We start from the raw sequence: 15,810 nt of genomic DNA on the forward strand, positions 1-15,810 counted from the left end.
CCCAAATGACATATTGAATTAATTACCCTGTAGAATAAACAGTCTGTGGACACGGTATGACAGCATTTGAACCAGCGTCCAGGTAAACAAAACCAAAACCAAAGCACGGATTGTACCCTGTCCATACACTGCTTAGAGAGTAAGGAAACTAATATATAATTTGGGAAAACTATCCCTTTAAATTAGTCAACAGCTATAAAAACTCAATGTAAAAGAACAAAGCAGCAAATAGTCAGCTATAATATGGCAAAATAGTAGACAATGACAGCATAATATATGACAGGTATTAGTCATCGTAACCAAATAGTCCAGACTCCATAGTCATTATCGGCAATATGTGCTGCTAGTAAGTACAGTGGGGAAGTGTCAGCAGTACTCACTTGGACTGGTATGAGTAAGCAGTAACATGGTCACTTGAGCCATCCACCTGGATCTGCTGCTGCCCACTCACATCCTGCGATGAGGGGGCCACTGACTGAGGAGAAGCATCCGTGACCACTCCCTATGGGGACAAGAAGTGGGCGTGAGACAACAGGAAGTGACAYCTTCCATGTAACTCAATGTAACCTTTTTGTAATATATTGTTATGACATCACATTTTATGTCCACTACCGTTCAAAAGTTTGGGGTCACTGAGAAATGTCCTTGTTTTTGAAAGAAATTGTCCATTAAAATAACATCAAAATGATCTGAAATACAGTGTAGACATTGTTAATGTTGTAAATGACTATTGTAGCTAGAAACGGCTGATTTTTAATGGAATATCTACATAGGCGTACAGAGGCCCTTTATCAGCAACCATCACTCCTGTGTTCCAATGGCACGTTGTGTTACCTTATCAAGTTATAGAACCCACAAATACTGATGCTCCAGATACTCAACTAGTCTAAAGAAGGCCAGTTTTATTGATTCTTTAATCAGAACAACAGTTTTCAGCCGTGCAAACATTATTGCAAAAGGGTTTTCTAATGATCAATTAGCCTTTTAAAATGATAAACTTGGATTAGCTAACACAATGTGCCATTGGAACACAGGAGTGATGGTTGCTGATAAAGGGCCTCTGTACGCCTATGTAGATCTTCCATAAAAAATGTGCCATTTCCAGCTACAATAGTCATTTACAACATTAACAATGTCTACACTGTATTTCTGATCAATTTGATGTCATTTTAATGGACAAAAAAAAATAGCTTTAGTTTCAAAAACAAGGACATTTCTAAGTGACCCCAAACTTTTGACTGGTAGTGTATGTCTCTGCATAATTATGTAACAAGCTGTTTAAAAAAAAACTAAACCTATGGATCTTCATCATCCATTTCCTGAGTAATACTACAGTAACCTTGAGAGAGAAAAAAAACAACTCTTTTAAAGTCACAAGACTACATGTGAAAGGATGTGGGCTTCAATTCCGTATTTACTCTAACCTCACTGATCGTCGGCCATCATGGTCTCATCTCTATCACGTTAACAAGACTTCAAGGATGCTCTCAACACCATGTTAATCCATCACCCTCCGAGATACTCCTTGTCTACAGCTCATCTCAACAGTACAGATATATGATGGTGGCATTGAGGATGGAATAGGTCGAGAGGCAGCGAGAGAACCCCTGGGCCTACGCTGTGTCTCTGAGTCTCTCGTCTCTCTCTCTCTCTCTCGCTCTCCAGCCGGTGACTTTATGAAGGGCAGCTATCTCCTGATTATCTTCTCCTGTCTGGAGCTGGGGGAGATGGATGGTGGTGTCAGGGCGTTGTCGGCTGGGCAGCCGCTCGCTAACCAGAGGCCTGGGGCTGAGGGATGTGTGTGATGAGCACACGGGCCATCCGGGAGAGGGACAGCACCGCCGGCAGTGTGTCTCACTTCAGCGCCTGCCATCTGATACACGACTGATACTCCATTCGAATGGGCCGGAGCCGTCAGCCTTCCAGACAGCCGTACACACTCGTCATTTCTCAACGCGTGCCGGCCCGCTCTGAACTGCACGCTCGGCACACTCAACAGTAGCCGTGGCAACGTGTGCGTGGCAGTTTTTGAACCGAGCGGATGTTGCCGTGACCATGTGTGTGTTTGTGCGGGTGCGTGTCCATCTGTGTGTGTGAGGGTGTGTATGCATTTCTGCCCTTAGGAGTGTATGTGTGTGCACATCCAGTGTGAGTATGTACATGCAATCTATGTGTACATCTGTGTATGTGTGTGTGTGTGTATCCATGTATCTCTGTGTGTGTCTGCGTCTATGGTTTTTGGGGGTTTTATTATCCTTGTGGGTACCAGAAGTCTTCACAAGGATAGTAAAACAAGACAAAATCTGACAAGTGGGGACATTTCGCCGGTCCCCACAAGGATAAAGGCCATTTTAGGCTTAGCGGTTAGGTTTAATGTTAGGGTAAACAGGATCTTGAATGGAAATCAATTGTTCGGTCCCCACAAGGATATTAAAACAGACTGTGGCTCACTTACTTCAACGGGGACGGCTGTCTGAGGCACAGGAGTGTACTGAGGAATGTAGGTCCCTTGCATAGGCGCCCCGGCAGCCGCAGCAGTCATGTACTGGAACACACACACACACACACACACACACATCAACAACCTGTCATGTCTTGTCCTTTCTTCACTTCAACAACAATCAATTGATCACAGGAAACGGAAACAATAATCGATGCTAGTTCGTTATTAACAATCATGCCAAACTGTTGCGATCCAAGGGACTGAACATTATGGATAAAACATCCTCCCAAGGATACCATATATTCAATTTACATGGGATCCACTCTGCAGGTCAAATACACCAGTTACTAATTTGCTATGTACACTGAGTGTACAAAACATTAAGAACACCTGCTCTTTCCATGACAGACTGACCAGGTGAAAGCTGTGGTACATTATTGATGTCACTTGTTAAATCCACTTCAATGTATATGAAGGGGAGGAGACAGGTTAAAGAATCATTTTGAAGCCTTGAGACAATTGAGAAATGGATTGTGTGCCACTCAGAGGGTGAATGGGCAAGACAAAAGATTTAAGTGGCTTTGAATGAGGTCTGGTATTTATCTTATTTATCCTTTATTTAACTGGGCAAGTCAGTTAAGAACAAATTCTTATTTACAATGACGGCCTACCCCGCGCAAACTCTAACCCAGACGACGCTGAGCCAATTGTGCGCCGCCTTATGGAACTCCCAATCACGGCCGGTGGTGATACAGCCTGGAAGTAGGTGCCAGGCGCACCGGTTTGTGTCAAGAACTGCAACGCTGCTGGGTTTTTCACACTCAACAGTTTCCAGAGTATCAAGAATGGTCCACCACACAAAGAACATCCAACCAACTTGACAACTGTGGGAAGCATTGGAGTCAAAATGGGCCAGCCTCCCTGCGGAACGCTTTCGACATCTTGTCCATGCCTCGATGAATTGAGGCTGTTCTGAGGGCAAAGTGGGGGGTGTGGGGGGTTGCAATCTCAATATTAGGAAGGTGCTCCTAATGTTTGGTATAGTCAGTGTATATATATATATGTCCTTGTAATTCCCTTTCCATCCTTAGGAGGGCGCTGTGAGACGTACATATGTGTTTTTAACAGAGCTGTCTGACCATGGGAGGCTAGTGAGAGAGGGAACAGAGAGGAGAAAGCAGAGGCACTCTACTGATCCTGGACTTCACAGGCAGGCAAATGCACCCTCCTAAGTGGGAGAGAGAGCAGAAACAGGAGGAGAGCAAAACAGAGCACTCAGATCACCCTGAGCGTGCGCTGCACGTGTGTTTTGGTGTACGTGTGCAAGTGTGTGTGTGTGTACGTGCATGTGTGTGCACCCCATGGCCTATATTCCATACCAGACCTTTTAACAGAGCTGCAGGATGGCCATTTTACAGACGCGCTACATGCTGGGTTGGATGATAGCCACATGGCTTTTTCATGCAAAATAAATGAAGAGGCTATTAGGCCTTTGTGTGTGTGTTTGTGTGTGTGTGTTTGATTTGACAGTCTATGCTTTTTAATCAGCACATGCTTGTGTGTAGGATGTCTACACAATCTTCAGATCAGTCTAAGCTCGCCCCTCCCCAGTGTACAGTACATGTGTGTTYGTGTGAGAGAGAGGCTTTTAGCGATAACGCCTGAAAATCCCTCATAATAAAAACCCAGCCGGGTTGCCTCGCCTCTTCCGGTTTCTTTTCCTGTTTTTAACAGGAAAAGGGAGGACGATTCTTTTCTCTTTCTCCCTCGTTTCTTTGCCACCCTCCCAGTGATGAAACGCGTGGCAGTGGCCCCGTCTCTTGGCCCGGCGCCGGTGGAGTGTCATTACCGGCAGCGGCGCTAATGGATCGGGTACGGCTCYGCTGCGCAGCGCTAATGAGAGGAGTTAAAGGCCACGGACACGGGTGATTAACTTACCCCTCTCCTCTCCCTGCTGCGGAGGGCCACCGACACCCTGGGAGGACGGGTGCGGAGGGAGAGGAAGATGGTAGTGGGAGGGAGGGGAAGATGGTAGGGGGAGGGAGGGGGAAGGCCGGGGGGATGTGGGGGAGTTGTCACACTTTGGATGGGGTGAGATGGCACGTCTGATTTCCTGACTCTGTAAGACTCTCTCTTGGTTCTCCCCTCTCTCTCCCTCCCTCTCACTCTTTCCCTCATTCTCTCTGTCTTTCTCTTCCAGTCCAGAATCCGCTAGAAGAGGGCTATCACATTCACTGTGTGACCTTCTCTGCTCTGGYGAACGGCGCCCGTTGCATACCAATTCCTCAGGGCCTTTTGTCCCTCCCCGTAATCCATTAGTTATTCTACCACCTCACCTGTGAAGAAGGCATGAAAGCAAATGGAGGGGAGCGGAACTTAATTAGCGATATCAAAACCGATGTGTCAAGCAGAGACGRGCGTTTGAAATGTTATATCTCTCTGTAGCTTGAAAAGGGGGCTTAATAAAGGAACGTCTTCAGCCTCTCTGACCTTTCCGTTAACCCATTTACATGACCCTGACTTCACAGTCCCCAGCGCCCTGACATGTCAGGAGTTGACAGGGAGAGCTGACAGCGCGTGTAAAGTTAGTGGAATAATTGGCTTAAATGAGSAAGATCATTTTGGCCAGTTCATTTTGGCATTACCGCTTGCGGGGGTCATGTTTAGGCCAAATGAAGGTTCTCTAATTGTAGTATAGATAGTGGAATTGTGCACACACACGCACGCGCGCACACACACACACGCACGCGCACACACACACACACACCAAGCCTCGAGCAGATGGCGTGTTTGATGAGCGCGAGGCGGCCTCGGCCTGTGTTCTTAACGAGGGTGGCGTGAGTGGACTTCGTAAGGATCCCGCTCACTGTACTATCCACACAGCCAAGAGCACCAGTGGGGTGCGGGCAAGACAACTCCCTCTCTATCTGTCCGTCTACAGTACATACCGGGTCCCGGCAGCAACTCGCTGTAGGCAATTTAAATGGTGGCACAGCATCAGAATGGATACTGATGAGTTCCAATTTCGAGATATTCATAAGATGTGCATCTTCCCTGCAGGGCATTACTAGCCTGGTGGAACCAGCTTGCTTGCTGCACTCACCGTTCTATTTCACTTCACTTATGCGTCTGGGCTTAATACAACAGATGAGCATTTGTACRCAGAGAGAGTGACGCTTGTGGCCATCCGTACAGAGATGGATGTSTAATTGAAGAATAAAGAAGACATATGCTATTGAAATCTCGTTGCTGTGCCCTTGCACAGTACTCCCACCACACCAGGTGAAAAATATACCATACAAACCCACTCCATTACTAGCACAGTCATACTGTACAACAGGATGCCCACTCTATCCATGCTCATACAACGTCTATGAGGGATGAGGGCTCAGACTAGTCTTGGTTCGTCGCTGTTATCCACATAGACATAGAATTACTAGACCGGGAATCCATTTCTATGCTTATTTCCATTTATCCAGAGCCACATCTCAGTCATATTAGGAAAGTCAGTGCTAGTTAGAATAGCACCTCCCAGCTGTGTGGAGGATGGGTTCTAGCAGCAGCCTGTCTGCTTCTCCAGTCTGATCCAGTGTTAACCTGTAGGAGGGTAAGCCTCAGAATCCGTCGCCCGGAGGTACATCGCCGCTCCCCGGGAGGATAAAGGGACAGCATGGAGCGCTAATCCCTCTTACTGGGGACCGAGTTGACCAGCGACCTGTCTATCAGCCACTGTCGCCATGACGACCAGAGCTGGATGTGAATGATAGCTTAGGGGAAGGAAGGTCGCCTCTTGTCATGTCCCAACTGTGTCACTGTGTTAAAGGCACTGTCAGATTGAAATATGAAAGGCAGAATCTAACAAACGGGTGAGGGCCATTGGCAGAATAACATACATGAAAAGTAGCAATGTCAAGCATTTGAAACAATATCTAGGAATGSCAAACGGAAAACAAGAACGAGACAACAACGTTGACAAAGTGAGTTGAGGTTACCACCACATTTTGATAGCAGAGTAGAACTGTGTTGACCTTCAGGACCGTTTCGTAACGAGGAACTGTCCTCACCACCGTTTAACGGGTGCCGACATTCCTATACTCCTTCTTTACCGTAAAAACACGTCCGTTTTCCCGGAAACCTACGGTCACTGCTCCTGGGCCAGAATGGGAACACTTAGTTATTTATAAAAGCCACAGCCATGTAACCACAGGGACTTTGAGAATAGCCAAAAGTATTCTGAGGTTTGGCGGCCATTTTGGTTGTTGACTGTGAGGACAGACAGGTGCTCGCTGAGGCTTTCATAGGCCAGAGCAGCATGAATGACATGACATAAAACAGCTCACCATATGTAAACACTCCATTTGAAATCATAGAAATGTACCTAGTCACATAGACCTGTTTCCACAGGTTTTTTTCCTGTGAAGCAACCATAAAAGGGGCTTTCGCATCTGGCTCTGGAACACATATTAAGAAGACACATGGCTCCTTGCCAATAGATTTTCAGGGCATTGCATGCTATATGCAGAACACATAATCGTCTACATACAGTGCAGTGCCTCAGGGCTGTAGTAGGGTAGAAAGGAGCTTTACATTTTTATTCATCACACATCAAAACCCGTCAACGTAGATTCACCCGCTCCAATCCTGCCTGTTAGCACAGCTGGGAGAGATTAGGGTCATTCTTTCATCCCAGAGCCAACATGGCGTCGCAGTTGCYGACAACTCACCTGGAAACACATGGTGCCGGCGGTGACTGTACAATACCGCACTGTTTCAATCACACGATACACTCAAGACACAGTGCTGGAGCAAACTAAGCCCCCTCTTCCCCTGGAGACATAGGGTTAGAGCAGGAAGTGGAGGACTGGATAGTGTATGCCACCTCTAAATCTCCTGACACACGGGGGGGGGGGTCCTTTTTAAGGGGGAAAGCAGGAAGCTGGTTGGAGTGATATGGTTGATGTGTGATTTAGTGGGTTAGAGGAGTCATAATATCACCTGGTGTTCACAGTGAGGCTCGTTGTTCGAGTCAATGGGAAATCTGTTCAACTTTAGGATATACAGGAGATACGCTTTTCAAACGTCTTGCTGTTCACACACAAGTGACGGATTTTCCATGTTGGACATGGAGACACTTTTAGAGATGTATCCACACATTTCATTTCGGTAAATGCAGAAAGAATTTAATTCTCCGGTGACATGTCGACCCTTAGACATAGATATTGCTACTGTAGATACTGCATTGACCGTAGAATCCTGTACTATTAGATAAGGATATGAACACCACAGTGAACCAAATTGGGAGCTGATACTGTTCAGTACAGAGTTGAGAGTGATACTACAGTATGTGGCTTGAGTCGATATAAAGATATAGCTATGCCCCTGATATAGTCCGTGAAAGATAGTATTTTCCTTGAGTAGAGATGTAGGCTTTCAGAGAAATACGATTTTAGGCAGAATGTACCGCACACCCAGAGCTGATTGGTGAAGGTGCTGGAGGCAGAAGGCAAAACTGGAGAAACAGGAAAAATGCAAAAATGCCAGTCAGATGCAAATTTCTTTCCCACTGTTGTTTGTGGAGATATGATCTGAGGAAGGTCGACTGACCGAAACCTCATCCACAATTAAAAGAGACGTTTTCCTGTTTCTCCAGAGAATATTAGTAGATACGGTCCCATGTGACTCGGTCGGTAGAGCATGACTCTTACAACACCAAGGGTCGTGGGTTCGATTTCTGCTGGGGCCASCCATACGAAAAATCTATGCACGCATGACTGTAAGACGCTTTGGATGAAAGCATCTACTATTTATATATTAGATACAGGAGACATGGTACTAAAGATAGCGGCCGTCTCAGAGTGATATTATTGGACGTGAATAGGATATATGGGGTGTACAACGGTACATTCTCAAAGTGATATGATTTAGCTCAAGTAGGTGACCCTGGATGGGTCCATGGGTGGTACAGTACTCACACTTCCTGTAGTGCCCAGGGACAGATGGTTCATCTGCTGGGAGAGYGGGCCCATCATGTTGGCAGGCTGCATGGACATGGTGTGGTCCATGGCTGGGGTGATCACTGCACCCTGAGGGAGGGGAGAGGGGGAAAGAGGGGAATAGAGGGCATGTTAAGGCAATGGTACCAATCGGTGGGCGAAGAACAAAGTAGCATTTTATACATCAATGGGTTGTTGCGCATCGGCGCAGCAGAGCATCACAGAGTCAATACCGGCCGTTGATGTTGCCGACCGTACTGTACGCGACTGATTCATGGATTGTCTGTAGTCAGCACACATCTCTTCCCCTCATGCTATTGCGACGCGTGTAGCCCTAACAGGCGGCTCGGTAGCRGTAACATGTTCTTTTTCATGAAGCTCTCTGGATGGAACAAGAGGGAATGTGAAGAATTCATGGCTGCTCTTTCATCGCCTTGTCACGGAGCGAGTTGCTTCTCGCTCCTCTCTACCAGCCAAACCTCTGGAGTGAGGCATTCAGAAACAAAGCCTTTTTCCTTGGCTCCGACTCCTTCCTCTTTTACTCGCTTTTCCCTCGCTAATTTGTCTACTGTGTCTATCTGTCTTCCTGTGTGTGTGTGTGTGTGTGTGTGTCTACACCCTGCTGGTGACTGTGTGGGACGATTGGAGAACAAACTGAGCAGACATGGCCTGTCAGAATCGCTGAGGCTGTCTCCTCCCTGGCGTTCAGAACACTGCTGCTGTGTGGCAGGCCGCTCTCTTTCTCGCTTCCTCTCTCTTTCGCTCTCCCATCACTCTCTCTCTCTCTTCTCTCGCTTTCATTTTCCCTCTCATTCGTTTTCCCTTCCTCTTTTGTTTTCCTCTTTCTCTCTCTCTCTCTCCTATTTTTCTCTCTATAGCTCTCTCTCTCCTGCCTCTCTCTCGCCTGTCTTTCTCTCTCTCGCCCATCTCTCCACCCCCCACCCCCTCTGCACGATTGCAAGGCCCAATCCCTCCCGGAGTTTCATCTCAGCAAGAAAGAAGGGAAGGCGGGCTGGAGAGAGGAGGGTGGAGGAGGGTAATGGAAAAGCGGGTGACAGGAGAGAGAGAGATTGGGAGATAAGGGAGAGGGATAAACTGAGAGAGAGAGAGAGAGAGATGGGGGATAGAGGAGTGGGGGAGTTAGATGGATATTGGGAGACAGAAAAAGGTGAAGAAGATGGATTGAGGGAGAGACAGGACAGAGCTAAGGATACCTGTAACCGATTCAGCGGCTGACAATGCTTTTATAATAGGAAACAGAGAGTAACGGAAGGGGCTTAATTCACAGACGTGTTAAGCCGATTTGTGATTTCGATTTTCTGTGTTTGCGAGAGTGTGTGTGTGTGAGTCTGTCTGTCTGTCTGTCTGTCTGTCTGTCTGTCTGTGTGTGTGTGTGTGTGTGTGTGTGAGTCCAAGGAGAGCCAGCAAAAGAGATGAGAATGATTTGTCTAGTTTGTGTGTGTGTGTTTGTGTGTGTGTTCAAGAACGATATACTAGATAATATATATTCATGAGAATCTGATATGTATGAGGACGTGTTTTTGAGTCTATATTCAATTACTGTTTGTGTCGGTGTGTGTGTATGTCATACTGAGTGTGTGTGTCATACTGAGTGTTTATGTGTATGTCATACTGAGTGTTTGTGTCATACTGAGTGAGTGTGTATGTCATACTGAGTGTGTGTGTATGTCATACTGAGTGTGTGTGTATGTCATACTGAGTGTGTGTGTATGTCATACTGAGTGTGTGTGTGTGGTCATCTGAGTGTGTGTATGTCTATGTATACTGAGTGTGTGTGTCATGATACTTATCTGTGTGTGTATGTCATACTGAGTGTTTGTTCATCTGAGTGTTTGTGTATGTCATACTGAGTGTGTGTGGTTATGATACTGAGTGTGTGTTGTCTATGTTCATACTTGGTGTGTGTTGTGTGTATGTCATATGAGTGTGTTGGTGTAGTCATACTGTGTGGTGTGTCATACTGTGTGTGTGTATACTGAATCGTGTGTGTGTCATATACTGAGTGTGTGTGTCATACTGAGTGTGTAGTTCATACTGCAGTGTGTGTGTCTAGTGTGTGATGCTATATCTGAGTGTGTATGTCTGACTGAGTGTGTGTTGCTATGTCATACTGAGTGTGTATGTTCAATACTGAGTGTGTGTGTGTATATCGATACTAGTGGTTGTGCATGAACTGAGTGGTATGCATACTGAGTGTGTGTGTCATACTGAGTGTGTGTATGTCATACTGAGTGTGTATGTCATACTGAGTGTGTGTGTGGATATGAGATGTGTGCATGTCATACGAGTGTGTGGGTCATCTGGTTGTGTATTGTCATACTGAGTGTGTGTGTGTTTCATACTGGTGTGTATGTCATACTGATGATTCATGAGTGTAGTGTGTGTGTCATACTGAGTGTGTGTGTGTCTTGTCATATGAGTGTGTGGTGTCTATGTCATACTGAGCTGTGTGTATGTCATACTGAGTGTGTGTATGTCATACTGAGTGTTTGTGTATGTCATACTGAGTGTGTGTGTCTATGTCAATACTGAGTGTGGTGTGGCTCTAGTGTCATACTGAGTGTGTGTGTGTGTTATGTCATACTGGGTGTGTGTGTGTATGTACTGTGTGTGTGCCATACTGTGTGTGTGTCATACTGATTGTGTGTGTCATACTGAGTGTGTGGTGTCATAACTGAGTGTGTGTGTCTACTGAGTGTGTGTGTCATACTGAGTGTGTGTCATATGCTGAGTGTGTATGTCATACTGAGTGTGTGTGTCTATGTCATACTGAGTGTGTGTATGTCATAGTGAGTGTGTGTGTGGTCATAGCTGAGTGTGTATGTCATACTGAGTGTGTGTGTGTGTGTGGTGTATGTCATACTGAGAGTGGTGTGCGTGTGTATGTAATACTGAGTGTGTGTGTATGTCATACTGTGTGTGTATTCATACTGAGTGTGTTGTGTGTGTGTATGTCATACTGTGTGTGTGTGTCATACTGAGTGTGTATGTGTATGTCATACTGAGTGTGTATGTGTATATCATACTGAGTGTGTATATCATACTGAGTGTGTGTGGTGTGTGTCAACTGAGTGTGTATGTCATACTGAGTGTGTGTGTTGTCATGCTGAGTGTGTGTGTATGTCAATACTGAGTGTGTGTGTATCATACTGAGTGTGTGTGTGTTGTATCATACTGAGTGTGTGTGCGTCTGTATGTCATATAGTACTGATGAGTGTGTGATGTCATACTGAGTGTGTATGTCATACTGAGTGTGTAGTGTGTCACACTGAGTGTGTGTGTGTATATCTATACTGAGAGTGTCGTGCATCTGTATGGCCATACTGAGTGTGTGTGTATCATACTCTGAGTGTGTGTGTGTGTATATCATACTGAGTGTGTGGGTGTTATATCATACTGAGTGTGTGTGTGTGTATACATACTGAGTGTGGTGTGTGTGTATCACTGAGTGTTTGCGTTGTATGTCATACTGAGTGAGTGTGTGTATTCATACTGAGTGTGTATGGTGTAATACTGATGTGTATGTGTTGTCATACTGAGTGTGTGTGTGTATATCATTGAGTTGTGTGTGTATATCATACTGAGTGTGGTGTGCGTCTGTCATGGCATACTGAGTGTGTGGTGTATCATACGATGTGTGTGTGTATGTCATTATGAGTGTGTGTGGTATGTCATACTGATGTGTAGTATGTGTGTCATACTGAGTGTGTGTGTGTGTTATATTCATACTGAGTGGTGTGCGCGTCTGTATGTCATAACTGAGTGAGTGTGTGTATGTCATACTGAGTGTGTAGTGTGTCATACTGAGTGTTGTGTGTATGTCATACTGAGTGTGTGTGTGTCATACTGAGTGTTGTATGTGTGTCATACTGAGTGGTGTGGTGTATATCATACTGAGTGTGTCTGTAATGGTCATACTGAGTGAGTGTGTGTATGTCATAACTGAGTGTGTGTGATGTATGTATACTGAGTGTGTGTGTTGTCATACTGAGTGTTAGTGTATGTCATAATCTGAGTGTGGTCTGTGTGTCATGATACTGAGTGTGTGGTGTATATTCATAACTCGAGTGTGTGTGCGTTCTGTATGGATGTGTAACTGAGTGTGTGTTGTTATGTCATACTGAGTGAGTGTGTGTATGTCATACTGAGTGTGTATGTGTGTCATACTGAGTGTGTACATACACACTGAGTGTGTATGTCATACTGATTGTGTATGTGTGTCATACGGACTGTGTGTGTGTGTGTATCATACTGAGTGTGTGTGTATGTCACACTGACTGTGTGTGTATACTGAGTGTGTGTGTGTATCATACTGAGTGTGTGTGTATGTCACACTGACTGTGTGTGTGTATACTGAGTGTGTGTGGGTTGCTAACAGGAGAAGCAGATAAACTGTAGCTAGTTAGTTAAAGATGGCGAGGTGTCAGACATCAAGGCTGTTAGACGGGCTGTAATGCCCCCGTTCTGATGTGCAGCAGGCTTTACAGACAAACCCCTGATTGAGCTGGCTAACTGTAACTGGCCCCTAATACCAGGATTGCCCACCTTCATAATATATGTATTGTGCACCACCACCACCAAAGCACCCGCAGAGGAAAAAAAGGTTAGGCTACTGGTGTTTGGGAAATTGCACAAGTCATTCAGTGATAGTGTGTGTGTGTGTGTGTGTTTATGGTGAGCAGCATGCTATTTCAGAAAGTCTTTGTGTGCTGCCTTCCATGGCTGCACCAGGTTCCAAGGCCCCGGGCACCTTTCCAGGCTTGTAAGCCCTAAGACGGGAGGCTGGATTGTGGAGTCTATTTCTCTAATCCACAACATGAATCCCACCTAGGGCTATCAGACAGGTCTGCCCTTGCAGCAGCCTACCTACGAGACCCCAGGTGGTGAAGGCTAAGACACAAGTCTGAGGTACAACAATGACCCACTGTGACAGGAGGTGTTGGATTTTTTTTTTCTTTGACTACGCCTAGAGATCCTCCCCTATCTCATTTTCCAGAGGGTCCTTAATGAACAATAACCACAGAGAGTGACCGAACTGAAACAAAAGAAACGATGAGACAAACGGGGACACTCTCGAGACAAATACAGAGACTATAAGCATTTCAAAAAGATCTTCACACAATATACTGCAGCAGTGGGGCAGTATCATACTAAATGATGTGTTAGCGGACACACCGATGACCCCACAAGTGAACAAAAAAGCCATTTAGGCATGCCCACACTGTGACTGTGATATGCTCTGGCGAGACTACCTCACCGCCCCCAGATGTGCGTTGGCTGCAGCAGCCGCCCTGACCGTCACAGCACTTTTACGACATGCCTCTGACTGTCTCACTGTCCCATGCGAGTGCCTGGAAACTCTGGCGTGGTGATTTACAACGTCGGGGATGGCAGCGGTTGCCGTGGTAATGCGTAGCAAAAACAAAAACGCTGGCTCGGCGTTCCCTGAAGCCGCCTTGGAATCTGTGTGGGGCTTTGATTTGAATCTAATGGTCAGAGTCAGAGCAATTGATGTTTTATGGAGGTGGAAGAAATAGCATGGGGAATGAACACATTTCTCCACATTGATCTTGTAGAATCAAAATGTAATGTATTGTCTGACAAAACATGCTGCGTTCAACACTACAAGCCAGTAAAACATCAATATCACTAATAATATCAATACTAATCTGATCCCAGATCCGTTTGTGCTTTTGCCTTATACGCCATTGTCATTATCAAACCAAATGTTCAGCATGACAATTCCATTAGGAGTTGGCAAGAGAGCAGACACAGGCTATATCTGTACATCTTCTATACACCAAACCAACAGTCGACAACTCAGAACAGACATCAACCGTTGCAACCATATTTGCTGGCAGCGACACAGTAGCTGAAGGGAAAACCAGCAGAGCCATTTTACGGAATGAGCGCGCGCACAATGAGAGCAGCTCAAGGACAACCGGAGACCAGGCCCGAGGCCCAGGCTCAAATTCTGCCAACGAATAAAATTCACAACATAACGTTCTCCCCCTGAACCAAAGTGCATCATACAGCGGGATGATTCAGTGCCTTCCATGAAGGGAGACAGTTAAGGTTTGAAGTGGCTGCAAGGAAGACCGACTACGTTACAACGCAGAGGAATTCAGTGAACATGGTGTAACTTCTACTGAACAAACATGAAATACATACTAAAACAGCATACTGGAGTGAGCACATATATCAAGGGTGCATACTGCATATCAGTCACTTGGGAAAATCAACAATGTTGCAGTTGGCTAGTTTAATCTGCTGCAGTAGTTTGGCAGAGTGGGGTGTGTGTGTTTGCCTGTGTGCATCTTACTGTGTGTTTGCTGTAGCAGGGGCCGTGTGAAACTGGCTAGGGTTCTAAACTGCATTTTTTAAATCCAAAATAAATATATCCTACCGTTAGAGTGTCAGTTAGTCAAATTTCTGCCCTGCTAGAGCTGCCCTGGTCAACTGTAAGTGCTGTTATTTTGAAGTAGAAACGTCTCGGAGCAACAGCGGCTCAGCCACGAATTGGTAGGCCACACAAGCTCACAGAACGGGTCTGCCGAGTGCTGAAGCGCGTAGCGAGTTAAAATCGTCTGTCCTTGGATGCAATCCTCACTACCAAGTTCCAAACTGCCTCTGAAAGCAACTTCAGCACAAGAACTGTTCGTCGGGAGCTTCAGGTAATGGGTTTCCATGGCTGAGCAGCCGCACGCACACAAGCCTAAGATCCCCATGTGCAATGTCAAGCGTCGGCTGGAGTGGTGTAAAGCTCGCCGCCATTGGACTCTGGAGCAGTGGAAACGCGTTCTTTGGAGTGATGAATCACGCTTCACCGTCTGGCAGTACGACGGACGAATCTGGGTTTGGCGGATGCCAAGAGAACGCTACCTGCCCCAATGCATAGTGCCCACTGTAAAGTTTGGTGGAGGAGGAATAATGGTCTGGGGCTGTTTTTTATGGTTTCTGGCTAGGCCCCGTAGTTACAGTGAAGGGAAATATTAACGCTACAGCGTACAATGACATTCTAGACGATTGTGTGCATCCAACTTTGTGGCAACAGTTTGGGGAAGGCCCTTTCCTGTTTCAGCATGACAATGCGCCCGTGCACAAAGCGAAGCCCAGACAGAAATGGTTTGTCTAGATTGGAGTGGAAGAACTTGACTGGCTTGCACAGAGCCCTAACCTCGACCCCATCAAAATCCTTTGGGATGAATTGGAATGCCGACTGCGAGTCAAGCCTAACCGCCAAACATCAGTGCCTGACCTCACTATTGCTCTTGTGGCTGAATGGAAGCAAGTATCCGCAGAAATGTTCCAACATCTAGTGGAAAGCCTACGCAGAAGAGTGGAGGCTGTTAT

General features: G+C 46.1%; 1 protein-coding gene across 1 annotated transcript in view; it reads right to left on the reverse strand.

Moving 5' to 3' along the window:
• LOC111955198 (RNA-binding motif, single-stranded-interacting protein 3-like) overlaps window positions 1–15,810 on the reverse strand; it is a 222,281-nt gene that overhangs the window by 8,825 nt on the left and 197,646 nt on the right. The window contains exons 11-13 of the mRNA XM_023975345.3: window positions 8,416–8,526; window positions 2,456–2,545; window positions 381–502 (exon numbers count right to left, since the gene is read on the reverse strand). Of these exons, the coding sequence (XP_023831113.1) occupies window positions 381–502; window positions 2,456–2,545; window positions 8,416–8,526 (323 nt within the window). The remainder of the gene's footprint in view (window positions 1–380; window positions 503–2,455; window positions 2,546–8,415; window positions 8,527–15,810) is intronic.

The sequence above is a fragment of the Salvelinus sp. IW2-2015 genome, linkage group LG30 (assembly GCF_002910315.2).
Source record: "Salvelinus sp. IW2-2015 linkage group LG30, ASM291031v2, whole genome shotgun sequence".
In the NCBI taxonomy this organism is placed as follows: domain Eukaryota; kingdom Metazoa; phylum Chordata; class Actinopteri; order Salmoniformes; family Salmonidae; genus Salvelinus; species Salvelinus sp. IW2-2015.